At 38.6% G+C, this 24,170-nt stretch overlaps 1 protein-coding gene across 3 annotated transcripts in view; it reads left to right on the forward strand.

Annotated features, from left to right (window-relative positions):
* The window catches only part of STK32B (serine/threonine kinase 32B), a 166,781-nt gene that overhangs the window by 27,591 nt on the left and 115,020 nt on the right, over positions 1 to 24,170 (forward strand). For all 3 annotated transcript variants that reach the window (XM_033060434.2, XM_033060435.2, XM_033060433.2), the window contains exons 2-3: positions 3,560 to 3,615; positions 11,637 to 11,788. In XM_033060434.2, coding sequence (XP_032916325.1) covers positions 3,560 to 3,615; positions 11,637 to 11,788 — 208 coding nt within the window. The remainder of the gene's footprint in view (positions 1 to 3,559; positions 3,616 to 11,636; positions 11,789 to 24,170) is intronic.

Here is a 24,170-nt window from a genome sequence, read left to right on the forward strand (position 1 = left end):
TGTCCTTCTGCCAGCCATACCATTATCTCAGTGGGGCTTTGCACTAGAAAAATGTCACTAGCTACAACACCAGCCATCACAGCAACTAGACATGCCATGTTTTGGAGGACAAGAATTTAATACTTGTGATGCCCTTGTTGCACAGAGCAAATGCAATGTCTGAACTTGATGATATTTTCAACATTGGAAATTACAGAGGCCATGATGAGCTGTAATTCTTCTCAGAGTAAGTGGAATTTTGGCATTGAATTTTCAGCAGAAAAGACAAAAAGGCATATATGGAATGTGGAAAATATTGAGATGAACAAAATTAGCCCAAAATGTTGAGAGTGTGAGATTAAAAATATCTGAGGAAACACCTGAGGTGTATGGCTAAGGTAGTACCAAGGTGGCAGTGAACTTAGCTCAACCCTTCACTCTTATCAGGAAGGTGCTGCTCTGTTCTACATGGGACTGTTGCTTGAAGCATTTTAGTTTTATTCCGTGAGTTTGGTATTAATCTCAGCTGCAAGGTAGCCCCATTTTTTATTCTTTCTTAATATCCTAAAGGAGTAACTTCCCCAGTTTGTGAATCTGCAATGTTGTGAGTATGTCTGAATGATTAAAAGAAATGGAGCTGTCTCACTTTAGTGAATTATCCCTTTCCAGAGAACCACAGTGGCTGCAAGTCTTGCTCATTTTAGATGCAGGTTCAGGCATGCTCACATATTTCCTCAGTCATTTAAAATTGGTTTTATTTTCTCTTGCAAAAAAATGTGCTGCAATCTTTGTACCTTAATTTAAATAAGGCTCATGGGACTGTTAGCTACAGAAGAAAAAAGAATCTTTTTTTTCTTAATGGAGACATGAAAATGTAACATCCCAGTTTCTATTCAAATGTAACATAGAAATTAAGAAAATTTGATCATTTGTTGTGGCTATGATTTGTAACCACTTATTTAGCTTGCTAGTAATCCATCTTCAACTCCATGGTCTAGTGCCTCATTTAATAATTTCATTCTTATGGAAGTCCAATTTACAAATAATCTAATTAAAAAATTAAGTTGTTCTAGTCATTCAGAGCAATAAACACAGGAAGGATGGAGGTACAGAGAAACAGAAGTTATATGGGCAATAAAAAATGTCCTTTTCATAGCTACAGATAAATGCTTAATCTTAGTTTTACAAAAACAAAATCATTCTTCAAACTGATGTATTTCAAAACATGTCAGATTTCAGAATATAATATAGTCAAGTATTACTGAAACGTGGCTTGACTCAAATTGAGATAATTAAAGACTGTTTCAAATATTTCTCACTTGTTTCGGCAACTGGACTCAGCTGAATGACTGCAAGGTAAAGAACAAATTCAAAATAAGCTGTTTTAAAGGAACATGCTTGTTAAAAAATTAGCAAAATAAGCAGGAAACGTGAGAAAGTTTGAAAAGAGAGGAGTGGCACAGAAACCACCAGGATGCTGTGCTGAATTTTTTGATTATTTTTTCCAATCAAATAAATTAATTAGATTAAATTGTTGTTTAGGATATTTTCAACACTGTGTTGAATTCCTACCAAAATCAAGGTAGGACAGCCCAGTCATGCACTTGGGAGGGATGACTGGTGGGAACAGGATTTAAGTAGATGTAAGTTAATGTGGAAAGGGATTTTGCTGAACTGACTATCTTGTTCATCAGACCAGAACTGGCCAGCAAGAAGTACAGGACAGTGCCCCACTGGTGAAAACTCTCAGCAGAGACCCCAGCTGCAGTCACTGAGACACTCCTGCTTCTCAACATCCGGTCAACCCTAACACTTACAGGATTCAGCTCAAAATGTTTTTCCAGATTTTTGTTTTCCAAGCAGGTTATAAATCCTTCGCAAGGTTATGCGTTTTTATTTCAGTGTCCAAATTCTAAAGCTGCTTTATTCACCATCTTTGTTTCCTGCAGAGCAGAGTCTGCTGCTCTCAGCTCTGTCAGCTCTGGGCTCGATTTGCCTCCAGCAATTACCAGGAAGGTGGTTGCTATGCTGCACTAATGAAAGGAGCAACAAGGTTTCCTTGAAGGCAATATAAGCAAGCATAAACAAACAAGTGCTTGGTGGTGTTAATAGTGTAAATGAGATATTATTGCAACAGAGAAAGTAAGGTATTAACTCTTTTTAGAGGCTTGATAGCTGTCAACCTTTCAACTTTCTGTGCAGAGCTTAGCTTGAGATGGATAACTTTTTTTGGCAAATATTAAATATATTATGAGTTTATAGAATTTTCTCCTTCATCTTGATGTGAGTGACATTTTTGTTGTATTTGTTCTTGTTACCACATTTTTGGGTGAACGTGGCACAGGTTGCCCAGAGAAACTGTGGCTGCCCCGTCCCTGGAAGTGCTCAAGGCCAGGTTGGATGGGGCTCTGAGAAACTGTCCAGGGAAAAGTGTCCCTGCCATGGCAGGGGGTTGGAAAAGGGTAATCTTTAAGGTCCCTTCCAACTCAAACCATTCTATGGTTCCATGATTTTTCCAGTGACAATCTCTCCACAATTTTGCTAGTTACTGTTACATCAATGACAGGTGCAATGAAGGTCCATGGCCAAAGCCAGGAGCATAAGAAAGTTTTAATTTCAAAAAATCCTGTTATGTTGCACTGAACTTTGTCATGTCTGGTTCATTGAATTTAGCTCTAAGTGTAATTCTTTTCTGAGAAATGACTGCAAAAACTGTATCACACACTGTTGTGTTTGTACTTCAGTGACTTTGCATCAATTTTGTTCAGGATATTGGAATTTTTTTTAAACTACCAGATATACCGATGAAGATTTGAAGGTCATGCTGTGTTTAATTCATGTAACACCAATAAAAATCGCATTTCTGAGAAATGAAATCTCACTCACCTTCCCAGCAAAGCACTTCAGTGTCTAGAGCAGGCTATGCTGTCAGATTTTCTTGAAGTGCAAGCAAAATCATTCTACTGCCAACCTAAAATACAACCTCTCAAAACAAACTTATGCTAAAATTATGAAATAATCTTACAATATCAGCATTATTGTACTGCATTAAGGTGGAAAACTTTAGAAGGCTGATCATACTTCCTCATCATGGGACAAGCTTCCATCACCGTAACAAAATACAGGAATTATCCTGAAGAGTGACTACTGCAAAAATACTAACTATATGTTATTATGTATCTGTAGGCAGAGAGTGTTACTTACTTGAATTATTCAGTGTCCTTTCAATAGATCTCAATATTTCTGGAAAATGCTGAGCACTTTTTGCTAATGGCTGTATAATGCTAACTTTTTCTTGTTACTTGGTTAGGACAGAAAGGTATTTCTTTTTGGGTATACTGGGCACTGAAGGCATTGCTCCAAGATGAATTGATGAACAAAATGAATGCAGCATATTTTAAAGCAAACTTCCTCTTTGCTAGTTATTAAGTATATTTGGTGTCTTAAAAGAAAAAATAGAATACCACATGCTAAAGAGACATTAGTTGGACACACTGTAATTTCTTTTCTTGTCTGATTTCTGATTCTGACTTGGCACACTACAAACTATTTTCCTTTTCTTCTCTCCTTTATTTTACAGTTAACTTTGACCACTTTCAAATATTGCGGGCTATTGGGAAAGGGAGTTTTGGAAAGGTAAGAATCAACTTATTTTTAGCAGTTAAATGTCTAATAAGGAATAATACCTTTGTGGTTGTCTTACTTGATTATGGTAAAAGAGCATGGGTTTTGTAGCCTGTTCCTTCTTAAGGACATCTGACCACCAGTATGAACTGTCTATTCATTAAATTATTTTTATTATGATCTATTCACTAAAATTAATTGAGCAAAAATTAGGATAATAATTAATTATCCCAAATGGAGATTAGCAGGATTAAAAAAGCTATTCTGGAAACAAAAATCAACAAAAAGGTAGGAACAGGCTAATTCTTTAGGCAGTCCGCCAAAGTGGTCTTGTTCTTAAATCTGAGCTTATTTGTGTCTTTAAAATAATTGCAGCATTTTAAAGGCACTGTATATAGAATAAATCCTCTTGGGACTGTGTAAACTGGCATACAATATAATTATGTTCATTGAGTAAATATTTGTTCAATTCAAAAGGATTTTTCTGAAACAGAGAAGATTAATGGTTTGTTTACTCTTGAGTAGACAACCTTTCTTTCCTATAATAGTGATTATAACAAGGTTTTAAATTTGTAATACAAAGCCACATAGCCACATATAATACAAGCACAAAGCCACAAAGTCAGAGAAAATCATATTTTAACAATATTAGAAACCATTTTTCGCAGAATGCATCTGAAGGTGAAACATAACTGATACTTGATCAGGTGACTGATCAGGCAACAGCTGTCCAGATCTTGATTTCAATGATTCCTGAGTTTATGCCAGCTCAGTGCTGCTCAGGCACTTCTGTAGCCATGCATTAAGAACACACAAAGGATTTTGCTGGTTCTTGGCCTCCATGCAGAACAATGACTTTAATTTTAGAGAAGCCAGAAATACTTCTTGCAGAACAGCATGGTCCTTCATGACATGGTCCTTATTCAATTCACTAGTTTTTCAGCAGAAACCATCTTTGAGGTCAATAGGAGTATATGCTACTTGGGCAAAAAGGTACTTAAAAACCCCATAAAATCAGGGCAGCAGAGATCTGCGATTGTTTATTATCACAGTATCACAGAGGTGGAAAACCATGTCAAACTGAATGAATGGAGGTCCAAGAGTGCAAGTTATGTACTGGGAAAAAAGTTAAAGATATATCCAAATCATGCTGACCCTCACAAAGGAATAGCTACTTAGATCAGAGTTCAGCATTTTTGGTTTCAAATTGACTACTTCTGAATTCACTTGGCAAATTTTTAATATACAAATAAAACTTCATCAGAATTTCTAACCTGCTCTCTTCCAATGTGCTTGGAATCAGTAACACCTGGAATATGCTAAGCATAACTAGCTTAAAGGTCTTCCACAACGAACAAACAAACAAACAAACAAACAGTTTCCTGTTATTTGTGAAGACCAATGCATAAGCAAAGTGCTACCTTCACCTACTTGGCAAAGCAAGGTCACTGAAGCCAGAAAGGCTTCATTTAGAGTAGTTCGCTCCACCCTGCTTGGGTACCACTGATCGTTGCCCTGGTCAGTGCCAGTGTCTGCACAGATCACACCCAGGTCTGTGCCTTTTTGGGTCTGCACAGATCACACCCCAGGTCTGTGCCCCTTTGGGTCTGCACAGATCATACCCCAGGTCTGTGTCAGTGTCTGTCTGCACAGATCATACCCCAGGTCTGTGTGTTTTTGGGTCTGCACAGATCACACCCCAGGTCTGTGCCACTGTCTGTCTGCACAGATCATACCCCAGGTCTGTGCCTTTTTGGGTCTGCCCAGATCACACCCCAGGTCTGTGCCTTTTTGGGTCTGCCCAGAGCATACCCCAGGTCTGTGTCAGTGTCTGTCTGCACAGATCACACCCAGGTCTGTGTCAGTGTCTGTCTGCACAGATCACACCCCAGGTGGGTCTGTATGTGCCCAGGAGTGTGGGCAGCTGCTGTGTGAGTGGCCACACCCATTCTGCCACAGCTTGGCAGCCACTTGGCATGAACAAAAGTGTGCCAGCTTACACAGAAGCTGTGGCTGTGCTGGTCCTGCACAGGCTCAGACCTCACCTCCTTCATCCGTCCCTTAGCAAGGTGCAACCCGAGCTCTCGAAGGACACCTGTGAAGTGAGCCTGTTTCCAGAAAAAAGAGCATGCTTGTGGTTTCTCTTCTCTTCCTACCCTCCTCAAAACTGCTGTGGTGTATCTTTTTCTGAAAAATATGCAAGTGTCTATGAGACAGCACCTGCTCTTGAGGCGTCCCTAAGAAGAGCTGGGTACCGAGGCAGCGGCTGAAAGCAGGTGGCCACTTCTCAGAAAAGACAAGCACTTGAGATACAAAGCATTTGATACCAAATGGCCTAGGAATTCCTGTGGCAGCAAATGCTGGGACTGTGAATGGCAATGCCAAAGGTGAAGGCAGGGAGCTGATTCCTGAGGCCAGCTGGGGCACAGATCAGAGGTGCTGAAGCAGCAGCCCCAGCGGAGGAGCTGAGGTGCTGAGCATCACCTTGAGCTCTGTGCACAAGAGCCAGCTGAGCAGTGCAGAGGCTCTGCCACACCAGATACCTCCTGCAGCAATTTCCTGCAGAGGCCTACGGTTGCTGTAGCAACCAGAGTAATTTAAGAAATATTGAGAGAGAGAGAGACGGAGATATTGTACCAAGAGCAATAAAATAAAAAAATAGAGCATGTCTTAAAACATCCTATGGCTCTCAGAAAACAGAAAAGGCCACAGAGGAGCCATAAAGGAAGCAGGCAGTTTAAGGAAAGCGTGATGCTGAACATGGTGTTATGTGTTGCAAGATGCTAGAGCACAACAGACTCCGAGCAGTAAACACCCCACAATAGAGATTAACAGTCCTGCATCCTTTTTTGACATTTTCTGCTGCCAGGTACTTCCAGGAGGACAATAATAGGAAAAAGTTGCCAGCAACGAGGCTTCTAAATGAACAATAAAGGCAAGACTGACTCACAGAGACAGACATTTGAAATGGTGACTGATTTACCATGTTGTGCTTTTGGCTATGTTATAATAGGTCATCTTAAAATGGACTTCTTTCTTTCCCTTGCCCATGGAAGGAAAGACAAGGTGATTTGTCAGAAGCCTGTACTCATCTGGGATAAAGAAGCCAGTTACACCAAGGACTTGCATTTGACAACTGCAAAATAAGGATTTAAGTTTAGAGGAAACTCATACTTTAAACATGTTCTCTGAGGGTCATACAACTCCATTTTCACCAATACAGATTCCCCAAAGAGGGTTCACAAGAACCACACTCATATAAACCTGTAAGGAAATGAGATATTTCTAGAAATATCATAGAAATATTCACCAGTTTCCTGAATGCCATGGAGAAGAGTGAATCAAAATCAACCAACAAACCTTTATAAAGTACATAAGCTTGTTTTATTTTCCTTTATAATGTGTAAAGGTGAGGGCTCCTTTGTGAGGGCAGAGACAGTAGAGACAGAGACATGATACATTAAAAGGGTTGTCTCCTGCTTAATCTGGCTATTTTTTTTCTGTTTTATTATGTTAAGCTATCACTCTTCTCAAACAAAATATTGCAAAAAATCATATATTTGAAGATCATCCAATGAGTACAAAACCAATGAGGATTGAAATACAAGAATTCTCATTGTCCTTTGCTGCAACAATAACCACGTAATTGCAGGGTTACTGCTGCAAAATAATTTGTATTCAGGTGTAAAAACTAGTTCTCAGAGATATTATAGTACCAATTTTCTCTGACTTCTCTGTTCGTGGGAGTAGTTATATTAAACAATCTGACCTCCTTAAATTAAATTCAAATTATAATTTCAATGTACAAACTCTCTCCTGTTTGCCCAAGATGCTGAGACACAAGGCTTAGTTCTGATTAATTTGGTTGTGTAAAACAGTGACTTCCTGTGATGAAGTAATTGAAATTACAGTGGTGTAAACCAGATGGGAGCCCAGAATCATGTCTGCAGTGATTGAGGGTACTTTAGTAAAAAATATGCAAAATATTTTAGAAAAAATATGCTTCTATCCTAAAAGCAACCTAACACACAACTGCAGAATATTAATACTCTTTGACAGTATAACAACCTGGTTTTTAGCTTGAGTTAATATGAGAGAATACTAAGCAGATGCTTCAGCTGCTCCAGATGTTGTGCTTGCTCAGGGGAATCTGGGAATGAATCTCCCTATTTAAAGGAAATCCCCTGGCAGCCTAAAGACAAACATATATCCATTCTCCACCCTCTTTGTGTAAATCTTTCCAGCTCTGCTTGTCAGCTAAGACTATGAGAACTCGTTTTTCAGACCACATGGGCAGGACAGACAAGGAGCAGTATTTTGGGCAGATGCTGCTCAACAGCAGGTTCATCAATTCCCATCTGGAGTGTATCTGATTTCTTGTACTCCTCTGTGCTGGGGTGAGTGCTTCTGCCCGTGCAGTGCCGCAGCCCCTGTGCTGGGCTGGGAGTCCTCATGGCAGCTACAGCTGCCCCATCTCATCTGCTGATGTGAGATGCAAAATATCACACAGGAGCACGGGTGAGTGTGCACCCCAGCTTCCAGCTCTCCACCTAACAGCAACCTTGTGCAGAGGTTTCTCTGGCTGTGGGTTTGCATCCCTCCTCTTTTATCACCAGCTGTGAAACCACATCTTGTGGCAGTCTGAGAGGTCTATGTACTCATGTGCAAAATTCATATCAAAATTGATACTAAGTGAACCTTGTACCATGCACATAGTAGCTTTAAGTCTCTTCTGGTGGGAAACAGGAGAAATCTGTGTTTTGCAGCAAGTCTGATATTCCAGCCATCACCATCTTTTGCTCTGGGAAGAACTTTGTTGAAGCTACCCGTGGTTGCTCAGCCAACATGGCATTATGCAGCTTCCTTCAGCAAGCTTCTATGTTTTTTGCATGTGAAATCAGAGGAAATCCAACAAGGTAGTTTAGAAGTGGGCCACAGCACATGTTGCTCTTGAAAAGTGGAGCTTAGCTCTACAGCTGTAATTTATTGGATTCCTTCCCCAGATTCCGAGGGAAAGTGGTTCCAAGTCACTCTCTGGACAAATTTCTTCTAACCTAATAGGTTTTAAGGCAGCACACTGTTACCTTCTACCAGAAATTACAAAAGACACCACCCTGTGATAACAACTAAGATATGTTAGTATAGCTCTTTAGAAAGGGAATATTTTCACAAGAGATTTTTAAAAATAGTGCTATAATAGCACCATTCCAGAGAAAATTAATGGGGTTCATAATGCCTACATTTAAACATGTACTACACAGATGCCTATATCCAAACTGGTAATCAACAGTCTCTTCAGGGGACATTAGAGGGAAACCATTCCAGGTACAGTGATAGTCCCCTGTACCTCTTTAGATCCATACCTTGTGTGGAGATGGCTGCTGTCCCTCTTTGCTGACTAAGAAGCTGGATAGTTGTTGAGTTCAGAACACAAATTTGCTCTGAATCATCCCACTGTCTGGCCTTTGGTAAGTGATAGTCACAGGAAAATGGAAAGAGTGTGAGTGTGACAGGCTTTCACACTGATACATGTAAATAAGGCAATCATGCACAGCCTTTCATCATAATGAGTCATCACAGAATTTTTTGTTGAGGCGCCAGAGCACCTGTTTATCCCTATTTTAAAATTGCTCCTTTGGAGCAAACCCCTCCCCAACTTAAACATTTCCCATTAAGCCCATGTGAGAAGTGCTCAAGGGCTTTTCTTTCCTTGCTTGCTTTAGTGGAAAGTTTGAATCCATTGGTGTCCTCAGTGCTCAGGAGAAGAGCTGACAGCCAGCAGGCAGAAGTGCCAGGCAGGATCTCCACTCCGATCCAGTGCTGTCACAGCAATGTCAGGCATTTTTCACAATAACATCAACATGTATGCAGGTTGTGTTTCCTGATTTTTAGCAGCAAGTAGCTTCATTATAGTCATTAAAATCCCATTGATTTTGTAACCATGTAAAAGGATTTGTGTAAGTACACATTGCTAGAAAATGTTTACTATCATTCTGCTTTGAAGCTGTGTGTCGGGCAACAACAGAAGGTCTGTTTCAGCTGTGCTGAACACCCTCGTTTTTACTGCCAGGTAAGAGAGCTGAGTGCCTTCTGGAGTCCCAGCAGCGTTTCAAATCCGGTTTAAATTACGTATTTTGGTGCTGCATATGATCTTGGTTTGCCACATTGGACAAACCTGTAATTCTCAGCTGAGTGAAACCCCATTCTCTCAGCAGTCTCTCTAGTCAACCCCTCAGTAGGGAGACTTTAAATGTAATGGGCTAGGAGACTTCTGCAAACACCTAACTCTTGGCCAAGCTGCACATGAAAATCATGATGCAAACTAATGTACATGACTGAATCTCTGGACTTGGTTTCTGAGATAAAATCCCCAAATGCTGTACTTCATAACGTGACTTGCTAAATTGGAGCCTCCACATATTCAAGCACAGGATGCCAGGATTTGTTCCTGAAAATTCTGCTTATGCTTTTGAAGGACCTGTGGGAGCTTGAACAATTTATTTCCATCCCTTCTTTCCCCACTCAGTTTCAGCTCTATCCCACTTGCTACCTTTTCTTCCTCCAAAAGGTCAAACACAATTCCTCATTTCTCCACAGCCAGGGTTCCTTCCACATAAATGTGAACCTTTAGTTATCTTAAGGGCATCAACAATATTCAGATTTTTCATAACAGTCCAAGGTGAAAAATGAAACAAAACTTCAGGATTCGCCATTGTGCAACATTGATGGGCTCAAAAAAATGTTACTATCTGTGTTTTCCTTAATAACAGAACATCTGATATTAGAAAGCTAATTAGAAACCCTGCCTAATCATACCTAATCATTATAGGTTAAAGGTATCTATGAACATCTCTATTTGAAGTAGATTTGTGCTCAAGGACACACTTTACAAAAGTAGAGTTTCAGAGAAATAAACATGGTTTGGCTTCACTGGCCCTTTTCTCCCTGTTTCAGCTGTGGGAAGTTGCCTTAGTTACTCCTGACTCTTCTCAAATATTGAGCGCTGAGCTCCTTAAACTCAGACACAAAGCATTTCTCTTTGGTTGTTGCCATGTTGTAATCTGATCTCTTTTGAATGAATTTATGAGTGTACAGTACAATTTTTTGTCTGCATAATATGAGAGCATGTGTGTGTGCTTGTGTGTGTACGTGTTTAAATATACAAATAAAAGAGTAATGCCCATATCAAGTGAATCCAGAATACCTTTGAGCTTAGACACTACAGACCTGGGATACCTAAACCAGATGTTTACAGTGCATTCAGAACAATTGTGTATTTCTCTGTTGCAAAAAATTATACTTCACCTGATGCTTGGTGTGGTTCCTGTGACATTGTCCAGCCACATTCCCAAGGTAAAATACCCTGACAGAAGACAATCCTGACTTCCCATGGGATTTCTCTTGACTAAGATTTTCTTCATGCATTTACACTATTTGACTTTTGTAAAAAAAAAGAAAAATAATTTTACTGCCAGAGACTAAATCATTGCAATGGGTCTCTTGTAATTTCAGAAAGACTGTGATGTATATCTGCATGAAAATACTTTTTCTTTGCAGCAATAATTAAGGGAACATAATTCTGATATTTATATGAAATATTGGGCCTTGAGAACACAGGCAAGGTTTATGATGCAGTAATCAAGATGTGAGTATTGACTTGTGGGAATGAGGACAGTGACTGCGCATTTTCCTAGGCAGGAGGCAGTAATTTCTCTGACTAATTAAATAGCCTGTGATTTCAGCCATTGCAGCATATTCCTCTCAGCTTTGCCATGTAACTTTAGAAAGTTCTATTTTTCTGGGTCCCCATTTCTTCTTATTCAGGGTTGGTTGCTTTTTTTTAAATTTTTGGTTACAATCTATTGCAAAGAATCCTGCAGAGTTGTGAAGTGAACCTACTGAAGGTGTTACTCAGTTGTAGTATCTAGATCTTAATTATTGAAATAGCATTAAAGACTCCTTTTTTCCAAAGTCACAATTGTATTCACTTTCTCAAGGTGCCAAAATTTTTCTTTTATCTTGCTACCAATTAGGTGTGCATTGTACAGAAGAGAGACACCAAGAAAATGTATGCCATGAAGTACATGAATAAACAGAAGTGCATTGAGAGAGATGAAGTTCGCAATGTGTTCCGGGAGCTGCAGATAATGCAAGGCCTGGAACATCCCTTCTTAGTCAATCTGTGGTAAGAAAATCTTTAAAATGCTTTCATGGATCTCTCATTTTCTCCTTATTGCTGAATCAATTCAGAGTATGGAAGGCTGGAAAGCTAAAGAACAAAAAGATTTTTTGTGATCTCCTTTGTTAAAGATATTAGGTTTTTCAGGGAGTTTTATTTTTCATTAGTATTTTAAGGTGTCTTTTTAAGTTTCAATATTTAAACATCATATTCATCTGTTCATTTCTGGTTTGGATTCTCTCCAAATTGTTACAACAGTGTGTGGAAATGTGTTTTCCTATCCCATTTATTTTTGACAATACCTGAACTAAATATCTCTCATAAAGCTATGGAATATCAAAAACAACCTTTTTTTTTTTTTTTTCTTTAGTTGATTCAGAGAAAATTCAAAACTCAGTTACTTCCTGAAAATTGCTGTCCCAGGACAGCAGAAAAGTGCCTTTTTGTCACCTTGAATTTCCCTTATCTTCTCCATGCTAGTCTCTGAATCTTTTGGTCACACATTGAGTGTGACAAAACGCTGGGCAAGCAATAACTAACTTGAACTGCACCACCAGCTTCAAATATTTGCTGGGAATTTATGTAGAGTGATAGTACTCTCTGGCTTTTGTACTCGTAATAGTAATGGGATGCAGAGTTTTTCTCCTTATCTAATGACCTGGATCATTGAAAAATAAAAAGGTGGAGGGGATGTAAACCATTACAATATGAAAATGATGCAGTTTGTGAATCGCTTGATTGGCTGCAGGTGGTTACAATGCACATTGATCTTGTATTTTGTGCATTTTGGCTGCCTTACTTGAGGTCATTGCCTAACCCACAGTGTTCTGCCCATCCCTTAGCTCACTCCTGGTGCCAGGCTACCACCTTTCACAAATTAAAAGCCAAATTGTGTTATGTCTTGAGTGAACACAGTATAATTACACTCTGTTATAATAGAAAGCATTTTAACCCAAAATTGATTCTAAATTAGGTCCAAAATGACCAAATTATATACATATATAAGTGCTCTTCACTTGATATGAACGTTCTGAGCTAATCTAATACCCTGTTGAAGGCTTAAAGAAAAATACATCATTGTGACTGTAATACAAAACTTTCCCAATATATTTTCCAAGGCTCCAGAAAGCTGTAGTCTTGGGATTTCTTTACCAAAGGTATGGTATATCTGTGCTTAGGGGCCCGTGGAGTTGTCTGTTATGTATTTGTCTACCTTTTTTGAAATCCCACTAACTTTTTTTCTTTGTCAGGAGGTATGGAAGTTTCCACTGTGTAACTAGACACTGTACAGAAACAGTCATAAGTTAATGTGATCTGAGAGATAAACATAACAGTGCTGAAAGACTCAAGATCAAATATTTATTGTGAAACAGAAAGAATGCTACATCCCCATTACTGACTTATAATCAGATGATAAATATTCTTTCTCATTTTCTTCCTCCATGCCAAAGATTAAACTTGAAATAAGCAATACCTTAAAATGTATTAGGCATTATGACACCTTTTATCCTTCATACACTTGTTAGATGCCATAACAGGACTTCAAGACTCAAATATTATATATGTGTGTATGAGAAATGCAGAAAATGAAAGAGAAATATAGTACTCTAGAGTTACAAAATATTTCAGGTAAACAGGGCACTATTCAAGATGCTTCAGTGCACTACCAATGTTTTATATTTGATGTCTCTAGAAATGGTTATAGTTGACCAATCTATGTACAGGTACTGATCCTTTGACTCTTCTGACCAGTGACAGGACCCCAGGGAGTGCCTGAAGTTGTGTCAGAGGAGGTTTAGGTTGGATATCAGGAAAAGGTTCTTCTCCCAGAGGGTGGTTGGGCACTGGAACAGTCCCCAGGGAAGGGTCGCAGCACCAAACCTGGCAGAGTTGAAGAAGCATTTGGTCACTGTCAGGCACAGGGTGGGACCCTTGGGGATGTCCTGTGCAGGGCCAGGAGTTAAACTCAGTGATCCTGATGGGTCCCTCCCAACTCAGGGTGTTCTGTGGTTCTGTGATTCTGTGTGAGGCTCTACTGGCATTCAGGGACTCAGACTAACACAAATAGTATTGTAGAAATTTTTCCAAAAGCTAATATAATAGACCCTTACTATTTTCATCTGAAGTGTTCATCTCAAACTTTACACATTCAAATGTCTGGTGATTCAGAGTCCTGACTGCAGAGTGAGCTACTGAACTGCTGGAGAACTTGTATTTCACCCTGGGATAGCAAAGGGAAATCTTGAGCCTGAGCCTTCCCGAAATTAGTCTAGCCTACCCTGAATAACTCTTTCCTTGTATCAGGCTTATAATATGTTTCCATAAAATATTAGCCTTGAACAATCCTTGCTTAATTTAAAATCACTTGTAATATATTTCTGGTGTCTACACTTGCAGGCTGCACTAGCATTTTCCAGACCTCTGACTTCTCTGTCTCTAATTTCAGCTGAATTTTAAGATATTCTACGCATTATCTTCAAATAATGACTTTTGTTATTGAACTATAACAAGGGCAAAGCACAAAAATCATAAATGATCCATGAATAATGGTCACATCTGTTCTGTTAACACTAAACCGTATGAAGCTTTTAAACATATTAATTATATTTAATTTATTTATTATTTGAAACTACATTTTTATTGCTCCCATGGGGAAAGGAACATTGCAAGTAGGAATGGAATAGTCCTTAAATATTTTGTTCCCAGAACTAATTTCTTAAAATTACATTTTCATTGATTGTTGGTGAGCTAGCATTTGAGCTAGCATTCTGTTTAATGTATTTCTACTTGCAGTTTAGATGCAATAATAATCTGCATCAAATGCATTAACATTGTAATTATAACTTATTTAAGTTGATAAGCAGGAATCCATGAGTTTTCCTTCAATGCGTCAATTCCTGACGTACTAATGGAAGAAAACAGCTGAATCTGCATTTCTTCTATAGTAATTGCAGCTAGATTAGTTTAATTTTTCAGAGTTAGGTTTTGCTGTTTGTTTTGTTAATTGCAGTGTAAGTGTACAACTGGACTGCAACAGGAGCTACCAACCCTGTATTGTTTCAGAAACTGGAATATTAGTCTAGCAAGGAACAGTTATGTCATGGCATATGAGGAATAAGACAACTTCAGCTTATATAAATGCCAAAGTTCTTTTGGCCCAGTCTGTCTTTCCAGGCTCTCTCACCCTCTCTTAGGATTCATAGCAGTTTTTAGAAATTCTGTCTAAGGTATGATTTTGGTGACTAAAAACCAGTAAGTAAAATAATTTTATTTTTCCTAAAATATCCTTTGCTGCAACAATAATTTCTTTTTTCTCTTTTATTGTATTGGGATGAATTGAATGGAATCAATTGAATTGGGATGAATTGAAATGGAATCCTACATATTTCAATTTAAAATGTCAAATCCTAAATCAATACTGAAAAGTATATTTGGAGGAAATTCCATCATGATACCTTTTTCATGAGTTTGTGGCACTGTCCATGACCAGAGCAACTGATTTTCAAAGATTTATGATCTGGAGCTCTAGATAAAATTAAAATAGCAATAAATCTCCTTGAAAAACATCTCCTTGAAAAAAACTGAATAATAACTGAGTATATTAATCTTTCTTTGAGAAATTACATCACCAAAAATAAAAGCTGGCAATTTAAGAAACAAACATGAATAGTGGATAGTCCATTAGTTTTTTATGATAACTGAAGAAAGTAATGAGATGTGTGCATAAAATCCGCCATCAGTTAAATTCTTGTGGAGAGAAAAGGAAGAGGAAAGAAGGTAAACATTCTGTGGTGGGTGTTTCTGCTGGGTCTATCAGTAAGCACAGCTTACACAAGAATATAGAGCAGCTCATATTAAAGAAGGGTAGCATCTCAATGCTGAAAAATCTCAATTAAAAAGCTTTTTGAGGCTCATGCATCTTCTCTGAGCTTTATTAAATTTAAGTTCACAATCTCAACCTATAAATCACATTATTTGAAGTATGAACTGTCTTTCATAGCATCTGACACAGAAAGGAATCATTCTTCTGTAAATGCTCATAAAAGCTTGGAGGATAACTGTTTTTCAGGAGGATTTGGGGTTGATTTATAACCTTCATTTTAGAAATGAAATTGAATAAATTCTTAAAGTCACTTTTATCACCATTAGAGGCATTTCTGATAATAGAGATTCCATCTTAAAATAAAATGCAGTCCTGTTTTTTATCAGACCTTTTTTTTTTGTCATGGGTATTTCAAACATAGATGAATGGACTGTAGAAATGCCAGCTGCCAGCTTGGTGCCACCTTGAGACTGTTCCTGTCTAATGTTCAGAATTTTATCCATGTTCATCCTTCCTCAGATATTTGAGTGTCCCATGGGCAAGATGAGTGGTGTTCCTGAAAGTGTTCATGTTTCAAATATGTTTCTTACAACGTGTGTTAGGAATGGGCCAAGAGCCAGGTTACTTGCCAGGTACCAGTGCAGGTAGATTTGGTATTATGTGACTTGTCTTTGATCATGAAGAGATGTTTGAAGCATCCACTGGTTGCCCTGAAAACAAAATGGTTTACCACAAAAGACAGAATATTTTTGCAAAAATAAAAAAAAAAGAAATGTATCAAAGTGCTGATCTGAAACTGAAACAAAAATTGGACCATTTCGCAAGAGATTTGAAACATTGAAGTGATCTTATTTTTAATAGCCTGGCCAAAAATTTTTTACTTGCCAGAACATTTTCTAAAGCAGCAGAGGGAGAAGGATAACCATTTACTTTTGTCAGCTTATAGGTCATTTTCCTAGTATAGACAAAACAGTATGTTTGATTTATTTAACAAGCCATGAAGAAATGTTAGCTGCACTCTCAGAGTGGCTATATACTGTGATCTATTTTTCTTTTGACTCATCAGTCTATGGAAACTGCATGTATTCCATGACAGGCCCATAAAAGTACATTACTATTGCCAGCTGCAATAAGACTAAGTTTCAAATTCCGTGGAAACTGAAGAACACACGTTGCAGCAAAAATGTTCATACATTTCTGAGTTCATCTAATACCCTAGCATGTCTTCAGAAGAAAGAGGAGGGGAAAAGGAGGGAAAAAAAGGATTTTGGAGACAAGAAATTTTTGTCCAGTCTCACTGAATACATCTTGAGAAAAAAGAAATGAACACTTCCCTGTGAAAGGTACTCTTTCTAGAATATTTTGGGAGCAATGTCACCTTGGACTGCCCCACAGCACAGTTTTGCTCCTCAGGTTGATATAAAAATTTCCATAAATCTACAAACTAAGGGAAGCAAGAACACCTGGCCAAGTGTATTACTACTGGGTGGAGATGGAAATGACCACCCAAGGAGCACCTATCAGAGACCAAGGCATCAGAGCAGGTGGTTTAGGTCAGTCTCATGTGAACTTGTTCAGTGTCTGTGCTCTTGTGTCTGCTTGACTTGCCTTGATATAGCAGACCTAATGAATAGAATGAAAAGATTTCATGGGGAATTCAAAATTTCTTTTCTAACATATGGGGTGACTGGTCTTCTGAGCTTCACAAGACACCACAATAAAGGCTGTGGGTAAAGTTCATGATCTAACAGAATAACTGTGTTATGTTTTTGGAAGAGAACAGTGGGGTTGTGCTGTTTCCTGTTAGGACCCTAGGCTAGGCTGGGTGGTTGCAATTGGCCTGACAGCCCCTGAGCAGTGAGGAGCCCTGATGAAAAGGAAAGTGAGCTGTACTGATGTCTGTCTTCATAGTATGTGGTGGATTCAAAAAAGTCATGAAAAAATCCTGACACATGATCAGTTTTCCTGGAGAGTAATGAAGGTGCTTAATGACCTTTGCTTTCTGGTTATACCCAGCTGCTCCAAGTCTGGTAAGGGGAGCAATACTTCAGTGTTATCCTCACTGGCTGTGTCTATACCAGTAACCTAAAGCTATGTATCCTTTCTGAGCTCTCAAACCCAATATTTAATAATTCAAAATGTTTCTCAGTTGTGGGTTGGGGCATGGGCACCATCCCAGAGGAGCCCCAGATGCAGCCAGACTGCTCCCAGCAGGTAGGCAGCCTGCACACCCTGCCCCTGGCTTGGGGAGATGGCCAGAACAGACTTTGCTGTGCCATTTGGACAACAGTCACTGATGTGTTTACAGATGCCACATGTTTCTTACTTTTGGGGATTTAGCTGAGGTTGTGAATGCCAGGCCATGTAATCCTGGTCCGTTCCAGATATCTGAAAGTGTCTAAGTTTCTTTTCCAGCCAAGAAGAGATTGTAAATCAAGGGAGAAAGATATATTTAGCATCTTGAACAGATCTTAGATGGATGAATTATTTTTGCTATAGATGAGGCAAAGGGTGAGTAGTTTTCTCAAATAGTTAGATCAATTTATCACTGCATTAATGTGAATCTGAAATAGGTGAAGATATTGAAAAAGACTGAAAAAATTTTCTGTTCTCTAGAGACTTAGAAGAGATAATGATGGAGGAAAAGGGGCAGAGAAAGGTGATGAGACAGCAGGAAAGGTAAGATAATTGGAAGAAAAGAGTACAGAATAGATTTGACTTGAGTTGTAAAAGTACAGGATATTATTTCTAGCAGTGGAAATTACATTGGACTCAACACTGCCAGCTGGTAACCTCTGGGTGTTTGTGCTAAATGAATGTTAGCTGTAACATCATCACCAACTGATGAATGTGTGATCCAACAGTTACTTATTTTTTGTGCTGATTTTAATAACCTAAGAAAACAATCGACAGTATTGGGACACTGTCTGGATAAATTCTACTCTAGTGACTAATTGTTTCCTGTGAGAAATTGCTGTCACCTTGAATTATATATCTTTGGGCTCAACTTAATACATTCCTCTTAAAAGCAGGAATTGGCCTTTGGCATAGCTTAAGTTTTGATCTTTTTCACATTAGAAACTGCTGTATAAGATATTTCATCTCCTGTGTGCCTCTCTGCATCCTGAGACCCTTCTTAGGCACGTGCCTTCTGTGTCATTCTTACTGAGACACACTCTTTATTTGCTGACCCTAATAAACTTCTCTCACAAAAAGCTTTCACTGCAAGAGGAATCTTACTATAAATATTGATAAATATCAAACTACTGGAAAAAAATAATCCGTTCTGTTTTAAAAGTTTTTATTTCCAGCTGTGTTCCTCTTCTGAATTTGCAATTCTTGCCTTGCTTGTCCTTCACAGAGGGGGGGCTGCTATCCAAGGCAGAGCCTCTCAAGCTCGGAGGGAACCTTGGCCACATCTCAGGTGTGTGGTGTAGACAGCTGCAGAAATCCTGAGCACATTTACAGCAGGAATGAGTGCTATTCCTTTTGGGCATTTGCAGAGCTGCAGTGCTGTGGCAGGAGTATTCTCAAGAGAGCATGAGAGCAGGGGTTTGGTGCTCTCAACTTAATGCAATGTAAAGGAAAGAAGAAAAACACTTAGATATTGCTTCAGACTCCTCAATTGCCACCTTTGACAAGCTAAGCTTATTTTAATTTTCTTTATTTTTTTCCATTCTCTGCTTTAAATGTTACGAATGCCAAACACAATAGTTAGAGTGTGCAATTAGACTGATAACCAAGGTCCTGTAGGTAAAGTGGCTCTTTTGAGAGAGTAATGAGTACATCATGTAAATCTACTGTTTTCTCAGCATCAACTCTTGCCTATGCTGTGGAAACTAGGACTGCAATTAGCCTGTAGTAAAGGCTCTGGTAAATACAGATTACACAAGATGTAGCTCAGCACTGTATTAACAAAGCCCAGCCACAGTGGAATGGCCATCAGAGGGCAAAACTGTCTTGGAGGCACCTGTAAAACCATCCAAAATGAGAATTAGGAATTAGGTGATAGTTACAGAATAAAAAGTACAGTAATTTCTCGAGTATAAGCTGCACCTGATTATAAGCTGCACTTCCGGGTGTCGGCAACTTTTCTTTCTTTGTTCATATATAAGCCACACCCGATTATAAGCTGCACTTTCGTTCCCAGGGAGGATGCTTGCACAACAGAGTAACCAATTTGTAACAATCGCACAATCGCGGGCTTTACTGACAGGTGATCAATTCACGAGCACGGCTTGGCTGGCAGCTCTCACTTCTGGGTTGGCAAATTTCAGAACTTCGTCCATATATTGACCACTCCGGAGTGTAAGCCGCGCTTCTGGGTTGGGACCAAAATTTTAGTCAAAAGGGTACGGCTTACACTCGTGAAATTACTGTAAGTCCTTAACACTTCCACTGCAAAACGTTGGTACTGAACAGATCCTACAGATACACAACTAGTCCAAAAATGTTACAGTTGTTCCTAGAGACTATTGGTATTATATTCCTATATGGCTATAGAAACTTTTCTTGGTTTGCTTTAGAATATATTTGTGGTTTCAGTCATGATGCTTTTTCGTTCAAACCAAACAAAACACATCGGTGAATTCCTTTTTATTTATTACAGGCTGAAGTAAAAGTCCCAATAGTGATGCTTAAAACAAAACCAAAGCCCCCATGGAAATAGCAAGAGATATCAAAATAGTGGTAATTGAATATCTATGTGCTTCAGGTGATATGTTGGCTCTCCAAGTCATATTTATTTGTTTCTGCAAGAATGTCAAGTATATTTTTCAAGTTGCCAAGCACTAAAATTTGGGGATGTTTCTGGCCAATTGTTTAAAAGAACAGAAGCCAAAAGCCTGCATATAAGGGTATAAGAGATGTAAATAAACTATTAAATAATAATGATAATAATAACAATAATAATAAAAATCCTGAGTGGAAGGCAATTTAAAATGTCCATTGTTGGAATTGTATCAGAGTGAATTTAAAATGGAAAATGGTGCAATTAAACCAAAGCAGGAAGTTCTGTAATGCATTAATTTTGCCTGCCTAGGAGAATCTTTGCCTTAACTCATTAAAATTTATCAAAGCTTTTATTAATTTAAAAGTCAACTACAGATTTTTACAGCATAAGTGTGCTTTTAATTCCATTTTATTGAACAAAAATTATATTTATTGTACTTGTAAAGTGCAGTGAGAACCTGATACTATGACTTCAGAAAATTATTAATGGTATCCTGTTTCAAGATTAATGACAGTTGTGCAGTGTAAAGCTCTAATGAGAAGAGGATCACTCTCATGTTTCATAAGCACATGACACATAAGGGAGGATTTAAGGTTCCTTTTCTGTGGTGATGTACATCTTACAAATTAACATCCCGAACAAAGAAAGGTCATGGGCTATGAAGATGACTATTTAAATTTGCCTGCAAAATGGATATGGCCAGTAGGAAAATTACTTCTGCCCATCAAATTCTCTCTAACTACCTAAACCAGATTTTACCCAGGTGCATAGAGCAGATTCTTTCTTGCAAAAGCTGAGGTGGTGGCATTGAACCTTGTTGAAAAATGAGTAAGTGAAATAGACCTAACAGAAATAATTCTTTTTCTTGACCACAGCTTTCACAGCCTCACCAAGACATGGGCTGGGAGAAGGATGAGAAAAAATACAGGTGCAACAAAAATGGTAATGAGCCTGGTGAGAATGTGAACTGTGGGCTGAAAGGAGATTTTTTGTACCAGTGGTACAAAATCTAACCTAATTAGAAAATATTACCAATATCAGTACATAAATCAGATTCTTCAAGATCTGGACTTCCTTTACTGATATTTAAAGCAGAAGAGAAAATCAGGTGTTGTTTCTTGTCTCTCCAATGAAAGAGATTAACTATAGTTTTCTGTGCAAGTTGTTCTTTCTGCAGAAGTGGAAAACTCTGACAGCTTTTAAAAAAATAACCAAATATTTTGTTCATCTTGAACTAAAGCACTTGAACTTCTCTCTTGAAGGAAATGTTTATTTGAAGAAAATATTCAAAATCTAGATATTCCTTCATAGAAAAAATTTGGTACTCGATAAATGATAAAATGATATGATAAAAAGGAGCTATACTCATTTAAAAGGAATTTTAGGAGTTAAGCTTTATAAAGCACTAAAAAAAATGTAGAGATATAATTTATAAGTGAAGATATTAACATTTAAGAGGAATAAAATATGTTACGGTGGTCTCAAGTATTATCCTTTTTATAATTGCTCATCACTTAGTAAATGGTGACATCTGTAGTCTTGACAGCACAGTTCTGCATTGCTAGGGGAAGGATAAGCTTGGCTTCTTTCCAGTCAGTGCTACCAGCTCTGTGGAACTGACAGGTAGGACAATTCCCATTTCTTGTACAGCTTCTCTTCATGATCCAGGTTCATGTGGTGAGCACCTGCATATTTTTGCTGGTTTGATGCAGCAATGCCTTCCATTCATCTTCAGCCATGGTGGGGTTGCCTGCATTTCTGCAATCTTTAGCAAAGTATGGTTTGAGCCAAGCTACCTGCAGTGCTCCTATCCCTCCTCTAAAAGTCTGTGGCATATGGTGCACAACAAAGTTCCTATGAAGTAATAATGACAGAACTCTGATTGTGATCCTTATTTGGGATCACTACATTACAGAATGGTGTTTATGAAGCATAGGGTTTCCTAGCATTTGTTCAAGTGGGAAGTGGAATTTTAGTTGCAATGAAAAATTGACGCTAACAATTAGTGTACAAAGACATAAGAAGATTGATAAGGCAGTCTTTTAAAAAGCAGTGACACAGTGAAAATATAATTGTGAGTATCTGGAAATACAGAGCACAGGTTTTTTGGGACCAGCTCTGAGATGACTGCATGTGTGCTATCAAGAAATGAGCAGCTCTTCCTCCACAGGGCAAGAAAAACTCCCTTTGACCATTGTGCACCTCAGCAGCCTGAGGCAGGCAAACAGCACAACGGGATTCATTTAGACTAACAGGGGAAAAAACAATACTCTTGTGGCTCTTTGACAAAGTTCAGTGCTGAAGAACAGTTTGAACTTTTCTGCTAGCACTGCCTTTTCAACAAGTTCGTATTTAAGTTTTCTTTGAACTCTTAAAAAAACTCCACACAGTGTCTGTCTGTGTTCTTAATCAATCATGATTGGCTTTTTCCTGCTCAGCAAGGTCTGTCACTCACTTGTGGCATACAGAGAAATGCTTGCTCAGATTTATCAGTGGCTGGAGGAACCACAGATTTTATAATACTTCTCTCCTATTTTCCTTTCTGTAGGTAATTCAAAAAAATCTTGTGACCCTTTCAACAGGGTTTGATATACCAGCTTCAGGATGCCCCATCAATAATTACGGAGTTGCCTGTGGTTCTTCCTTTAGCTATTTAGTACAATTGATGCCATGTGCACAGTACCTGCATAACTAGTGACAATGGTTGATACTCCCAATTCAGATGAAATTTATCTTTAATTATTATTATCGCAGCCTTTGACAAGTGTTGTCTCCTTTAATGATATCCTATATTCATTTTTCTGTATCTGTTCTAATGAACAGTTTCATGTCACACTTTTTTTTCTTTTATGTCTCTTACTTGAGAGACAACTGAAAACTTTTTATATCACTGAGGCTCTTGTGCTCTCCTAGTATTTCTGTGCCCTTTCCCAGGAACAAGAGAAAAAGAAGACCCTCTAGACTGTTGTCCAACTTCTCTTTAAGTAGGAAATTCTGGCTGAACAATGCCTCTACAGCCCTGCAAGCCTGACTTTTTTATAAGCTACAGAACACAAGAAGCTAAGAGTGCTGAAGTAGCTTTGGAGTAGTGGGGCTGTGAGACACAGTGATGCTGGGGAGCAGTGATGCTGAGCACAGAAGGGGTGGGATTCCTGGCTGAGGCTCCCAACCAACCTGACAGCACGAGGCAGCTGGAACCAGGTCCTGTCACTGCCGTGGACAGACAATTTGGTGCACATCAGCAGAAATCAATATGTTCAAACACTTTTTTCTCTACTTAATCAGTTGTGTGTGAAGTGATTCAGTTCAACATCGGGAGGAATCTTGGTTTTATTCACAACTCCCAGAAGAAGAGGATGTAAAGTTATAATAAAATTAAATTATGGTGTCCTTCCCTGAGACATGGTGGGGTTTGTTGCAGCCTAGAATTGTGGTAAAGAAAACATTCTATAACTATCCATTTTTTAACCTGGGGAAAAATGTATCATTCTTAATCTCCTGTCTAACCTACTTGCAGAATTTCATTATGTATCAAATAAAAAGTTCCAGTTAAGCTTACAGGACTTTCACCCATGCTATCCTCTGCCATATTCTCTGTGAATACTGAATTTGTGACATGAAGCTGCAGCAGGGTATAAAAGCATCACGTGAACCATTGTGTTTGCAGAGCCTTCTTCTAAGGACAAGACTAGAAAAGCAAGACGTGGTGGTTTGTACCACTTTGAACACAGAGTCCTCGGGAAAAAAATCAGGTCTGGAAGTAAAATACATATGTATCACAGTACACAGAAGAATGAAACCTGGCAGGTTTCAAAGAGTTTAATGAAGTGAGA

The sequence above is a fragment of the Catharus ustulatus genome, chromosome 5 (assembly GCF_009819885.2).
Source record: "Catharus ustulatus isolate bCatUst1 chromosome 5, bCatUst1.pri.v2, whole genome shotgun sequence".
In the NCBI taxonomy this organism is placed as follows: domain Eukaryota; kingdom Metazoa; phylum Chordata; class Aves; order Passeriformes; family Turdidae; genus Catharus; species Catharus ustulatus.